The sequence below is a fragment of the Catharus ustulatus genome, chromosome 5 (assembly GCF_009819885.2).
Source record: "Catharus ustulatus isolate bCatUst1 chromosome 5, bCatUst1.pri.v2, whole genome shotgun sequence".
Classification (NCBI taxonomy): domain Eukaryota; kingdom Metazoa; phylum Chordata; class Aves; order Passeriformes; family Turdidae; genus Catharus; species Catharus ustulatus.
Genome location: NC_046225.1, coordinates 48,008,187 through 48,014,380, shown reverse-complemented (window position 1 = coordinate 48,014,380; position 6,194 = coordinate 48,008,187). Strand labels below are relative to the sequence as shown.

The following is a 6,194-nucleotide window of genomic DNA, read 5'->3' as shown; positions in this document are numbered from 1 at the left end:
GGCTGCGAGCCGGTCTCGGTGAGAGGCTTCGCACCCCTACCCTCTGGGAGGGCAAGGCAAGGCAAGGCGGATGCCCGAAGATGGGCAGAGTTCGAGGAGTGCTGGGCTCTCGGCCTCCTCTCTGCCCTGTTCCCCCAGGCAGCGCGGAGCTGTGCAGGCGGCACGGAGCGCTCACATCCCCGGGGCACGGTTCCCCTTCCCGGCTTGGGCGCCTCCGGCCCCTGCACTTAATGAGATTCTTTGAAATCCAAAAAAGCGAGATTTAATGTTACATCCTTATCTTCGGAGGAGCGCGGTTTTCTTGCCGCGGCGACGTCACTTGTTAAACAATCCGCGGCTGAGCCCCTGAAAAGAGAGGCATTGCACCCTTCGTGCTGAATACGCTTCTCAGTGCGCATAACGCCAGAGCCTTTTGATGTCTCACAATGCGTGTTACGCCCAAAGATTGTCTCTTTGGACAGATCTACAACGCTTGGCTTCATGTTTGGAAGTTAAATGGACAGCGAGGTTGTAGAAACTCCCACGCTTGAAGCTGGCGCAGACACTCAGTACTTTCGCCTGTTACTTTCCATGAGTGAAAGCGGCAGGGGTGGAGGGAAGGGGCTGCTGGTTTAATCCGTGCTCCGAGGCAAAGGGAGGGGGGAAAGCAATCCAGACTTTTCCTCTCTTTTCTTTTCTTCAGTTTATTCTTTGGCAGCCTTAAAATAAGAGCTATGTGCAAAGCGTGCGCCCTGCCTAGGTAGCTTGTGTCTGGAAGTCGCTGGCAATGTTGCTGCTCCATGAAATCAAAATTTATGATTATTCAAATGTTGGGGACTGTGAAAAGAGAGGAAGAAAGAGAGAAAATTAATATTGCAGCTGTTCTTCTGATTAATGAGAGATAATTGCTCATGAAAAGTCACCCCTGTGGCATTTTGTTGTCTCCTGGATCTTTGTTCTTTTCCACTATTATTGAGGACTTTCTTGAAGACTAAGCGGTTCTTTTCAATTTTTGGTATTCAGAAAGTGTTGCTTGGTTACAGATAATGGAGAAATCTCGGGCTATATTGGGTAAGATGTGCCACAGACAGCAATATCACAATGCCACTTTCAGAAAAGGATGGATACAAGTTAACGATGCGCTTTCAATAAAACATTAATAGACTTGTTCACGCTTTTATAATGACCTCCTTAATGGGAGCTGGGGGCAAGTCCTGTCTTTAGATTGCGTTCACTTCAGAAAGGCCAGCGTCGGGATTGCCGATCACTTTGGAAACTAATAGGAAATCAATGTTAGAGGAGCGAATAAATGCGATTATAGCGCAGGAACCCGCGGCCCCTCGCTTACCCACGCACGGCTTTATTTTGAGCGGGACTTTCCCGTAGGGGAACTGCCCCAGCCCGGGGCGCAGCCTGCCCAGCGCCACCGCATGTCACCCCGGTGTGATGTTTGCGACCACGGCTGCTCTGCAGGTGTTGTTTTGGGGTTGTTGTTTTGTTTATGGGTGTTTATTTGGTTGTTGGGGTTTTTTTTCTGCTCGAAACGTGTCCCCGGGCTGCGGCGCTTTCCGCTGAGGCAGCTCCTCCCGTGAAATCCGCGGAGATGCGCGCTTGAAAGCCGACGCTTTCTCCGGGCGGGCATGGCTTTTTCTTCTGCCGGGAGCTGCCGGGGTTGGGGGAGGGAAGGGAAAGAGTTGCTTTTGTCATTTAAGCCGTGAATCTCTTCTACATAAAGGTGTTAGAGACATCTGGAAGAAAAGAGGGACCAGCACCCAGTCCTGCGCTCGGCGGACCAGGGGAGCGGCTCTGATGTTCTTTTTGAACTGCTCCACTTTCAAAAGGGGGCAATTTCGTTACATTCTCATTTGTTACACTGTCTTGAACTAAAGGCAGACAAAGCTATACTCTGTCACCCCGAGCAGAATGAAGGGAATCAAAGGATTTTCCCTTAAAAGGACTAATTTTCTCCTTGAATTATGAAAGTAATGGCTAGGTAACAGCCTGTGCTCTGTACCCAACTGCTTAATACCTTCTAAATCCTTCCACGTGGCTCTCCCAGTCGTAGCAATTAGAGCTCATTATAGGCTCATAAGAGCTCTCATTTCGGGGATTACTTAATGGACAATGAAATTTTATCGGACAGAATTATTGAAAAATAAAATTGTAACGAGGCCGATGTGATGTGGGCGCACGCCTTGCATCATTCCGCCTGGTTTGGGATGTCTTTGCTTTCAAATGACTTCTTTTCTTGCTCTGGCTTTCAGGGGTGGGTTTTTCTTAGTGATTTCTCTCTCTCTCTCCCTCTCTTTTATCACTGCATTTGGTTTATTATAACAATTACAAATTGCAATTTTGATCCGACTCTTGCTCTGTCTGCCTCCCCTTACGACAACCCCCTCCCCAGATCCACTCTATCACTGCAGACAGCTTTTACCACTGAGGTTAGGGATTGTATTATTATATTTTCATTTTCCAGAATAACCTCTCCTAAAGGGAAAAAAAATTAAAATAAAATGCAACTATTAGTTCCAATCTTCTCCTGATGTACTTTGCTTTAAACAGGAAATCCGAACTAAAAAATGCCACACTTGTGCACGGTGACCGTGGCTAGAATCTCACGGCCCCCACCGGAGCTCAGGAGGCAGAGCCCCCGGTATCCCCGGGCCTCGGCGGCAGCGCGGGCAGCGGTCGCTGGGGGTCCAGGGCCCGGCTACTGCGGGACCTCGGCTGAGCCCTGGGCAGCAGTTTGGGGAAAAGTAGGTGAGGTTGGAGCCGACCCGCCTAAACCCCGCGAGCCCCTAATTGTTGTCACAAGACGCGGGATTAGCGCATTGCTGGAATAGCTGTCTGTTTACACTCAGGAGCCCCCGCCGGCCGGTAAACACTTTCTAATTGAATTCTAATCACATTCAAATAGCCACATAACAGGCCTCAGCTGCAATTCATAAAACTTTAATTGCTATCCATAAATCCTCAGATCACCGAGCGCGGAGTGTCCCTAAAAACGCTGTTGCATCATGCCTGGCCGGGGAGGTGCGGGGGGAAAAGGGGAGCAAGGCTAGGGGACAGCCGGCCCCGGCACAGGGGGACCGCACAGCGGCACTACCCGCGGCAAGCTGAGGATGGGGACAAGGACGGGACAGCATAGCCGGTCGCGACCTAGCCCCAGCTCTTGCTCGAGTTGCACTGCCGAGCCTTGCTGGTGACAGGGGCGAGGAAGTGCCGGCTCCATCAGAAGGCGGTTTTATTTTGCTGGGTTTAACAGCGGGAGACTGTGTGTGCGGGAGGGATGGTAGGAAGTCCGCAGCCCGGCCCTTGCGCACGATAACCGCTTCTAAACACGTAAACAGCTATTGCTGCACTCCCGAGTTTCTGTTCAGCCTCTGGTAATCAGGCGTAGTCTGTGTTTTCTGCTTTAAAGCACAATTGTCACTTTCCTTTCCCAGTGTCAAGTGGGATGGGATCCGCAGTCTGTTTCAAACGCCGCTTCGCATCTGCTAAACAAGAATGCGATAGTCCTTCTATTAACGATAAGTGTCTTCTTAAACACCCATAAAACAGGTCATTGGAAAATCGCGTAATATGCTGCCAATACCTTGGCTTTGTAAGGCACTCTGAAATGCTTCGGAGCCACCGACCGTATTTAGCTGTTTATCCAATTTTACTTTGAGTGATTGCTTCAGCAAATTTGGTGGAGATCAAAGAATCTCTCTCTGACATGTTCGCTTTTCATTAGCACTGCGGTCCTGGAGCGGCCGGGGAAGTTCGCTTGGAAGTTTTCCGTTTTGATACCGTTTGCCTGAGAAGTGTCCAGATATTTGAAGGCTTTGTCCGTTGCAGTAATTGCCAATTTGGCAAGATTCACTTGAGGTGAAAAGGGCGAGGAGAAAAAAAAAAAAGGCACCCAACCCACCCTACGTGCATATGTATGCGCAGACACGCAAACACGCTCCATCCCTAACTTTATGTCCATGTCTGCATCTGTGTACCTGGCTCCTCTGATGCAGAAAGGGCCTCCTGGAGGAGTGCTGAGTGCAGGGAGTTGACCGGACTGGGGAAAGGTGTTTGCCCCAGGCCTCCGTGGGATGTACAGCCCTTTGGATGTTCTTTTACTAGGGGTGAGGGGGGCGGAGCTGAACCGCTTGTTTCAGGGCATTACCTGCTCTCTCGTCTCTTTCCCTCCCAGCGAGGGAAAGGGGCATTCTTCTCGGGGAAAACCCCCGAGCAGAAACTCCTTCCGATTAATTTCATTCCCTGCATCCCGGGTGTGTTGACAGAGGGACATGCCTGCGAGCGCGACGTGTGACGGGGCCGCGGAGCAGCCGCCCCCTCCCTGCTTTCTCTGCTCCTATAATTTATTTGAGGCGGAGGCAAAGGAGTGAAGTCATCGGGCAACGAGCAAGCACGCACACTTTGCCCCCCTCCTCTACCCCGCTTTGGTCCCCCCCGGCAGCCTCTCCTGCCGGCCTGGGAAGCCGGGGAGATTTAGATCTGCGAGGCTTTCAGCCATCACGTGTTTAAATACTTGATATAAAACCCCGGCGCAGGGGATCCAGGCGGGGGGACTTTAAGACCAGCCCTCTCCAGGGACCCTTTTGTTCAGCTCTCAAACATAAGCACCTTCTCGACTCGCCAGGACTTCAGTGGCAACTTGGCCAAGCAGGAAAAATCCGACTTTGGAGAGCCGCCCCCGGCCTCGCAACCCTCCACAATGTCACGCTCCTTCTATGTCGACTCCTTAATCATCAAAGACTCTTCGAGGCCGGCTCCGTCCCTTCCTGAGCATCATCACGGCCAGGACTTCTTCATCCCTCTCAGCATGCCTTCCCCCCTCGTCATGTCGGTGTCGGGCCCGGGCTGCCCGTCCCGAAAGAGCGGCGCTTTCTGCGTCTGCCCGCTCTGTGTCACCTCGCACCTGCACTCGTCCCGCGGCGGCGGCGCCGGCGGGGCCATCCCTCTGCTCAAGAGCCAGTTCCCCAGTGCCGCGGGCGAGGCCCAGTGCTGCCCGCGGACCGGCCACGCTCACCACCCGCCGCAGCACCCACCGCCCGCCGCCTCGGTGCCCGCCGCCGCCGCCCTGGGACACCCTGCGCATCACCCACCTGCCTGCGCCGCCACCACCTACAGCGTCAGCGACCCCCGGAGGTTTCACTGCCTCGGCATGGGTAGGAGCCCTGCGGCCGTCGGGGAAGGGGGGCAGCGGGAAAGGGGGTGCCCCAAGGGACAGGGGCTGCCCCGGGTCGGAAAGCTGCTGGGAAATGCCTTCTCTCTCTCTTTCTGTCTGTCTGTCTGTCTCTAGCCCTCCTCCCCGCACTTTCCCCTGTCCCGCTGAAGTTCGCATTTCTCTCCCGTCCAGGAGGGTCCGAATCCAGCCAAATTCAAAACGGGAAACGGATGAGGACTGCTTTTACCAGCACCCAGCTCTTGGAGCTGGAGAGGGAATTCTCCTCTAACATGTACCTGTCCCGGCTGCGGAGGATCGAGATAGCCACGTACCTGAACCTGTCCGAGAAGCAAGTGAAAATCTGGTTCCAAAACAGGAGGGTGAAGCACAAGAAAGAAGGCAAAGGCACCCAGCGAAACTCGCACGGGGGCTGCAAGTGCAGCACCAGCCAGGGGCATTACCCCCGCTCGGAGGATGAAGAGTCTCTATCCCCCTCATCAGCTACCGAGGATAAAGAGATCTCCCCGTTATGAGCCCGGCTCGGAGCTCCGCTGCTGCCGGCGGGTCCCAGCCCGGAGCGAGGTGGCGGCACCGCGGCTTACCTGGCACCGCTGCCACGGACGGCAGCCCGCTAAGCTGCAGCGGGCTGGCCCTCGCTGCCGCCGAGGTGTAATTGTCATCCATTCGCAGTAATAGAAAGATATATATATACACACATGTATTTTCGGAATGTAAATGTTTTAGTCGTGGGAGTTCAACCAAAACGTTATTTATGTAACCCCAGGAGAGGGCACCTGCTTTTTCTAAAATGTAACATGGGACAAGGCTCGCATGGCCCAGGGTGCCTTCCTCTGTATCCCCACAGGCAATTTAAAGGAAAAAAAGAAACGCATTTGAAACCGAAAGGCGAGACATAAAAAAGCCCACAAACAAACCTAAAAAGCAAATTAAAACCTGTAGAGAGCCTTCTGGACGGACTTCTTAACAAAAATAAGACTTAAAGATCGCCCGTTTGGGTTTGGGACGGCTGTTTGTCTGTGAATAGTTTTAT

At 53.0% G+C, this 6,194-nt stretch overlaps 1 protein-coding gene across 1 annotated transcript; it reads left to right on the top strand.

Annotated features, from left to right (window-relative positions):
* The first annotated feature begins 4,577 nt into the window (after positions 1-4,577).
* On the top strand, positions 4,578-5,676 carry GSX2 (GS homeobox 2). Its single transcript, XM_033059306.1, has 2 exons — positions 4,578-5,144; positions 5,336-5,676. The coding sequence occupies exons 1-2, from the start codon at positions 4,691-4,693 to the stop codon at positions 5,674-5,676; spliced, it is 795 nt and encodes a 264-aa protein (XP_032915197.1). The 5' UTR covers positions 4,578-4,690.
* Positions 5,677-6,194: the final 518 nt, after the last annotated feature.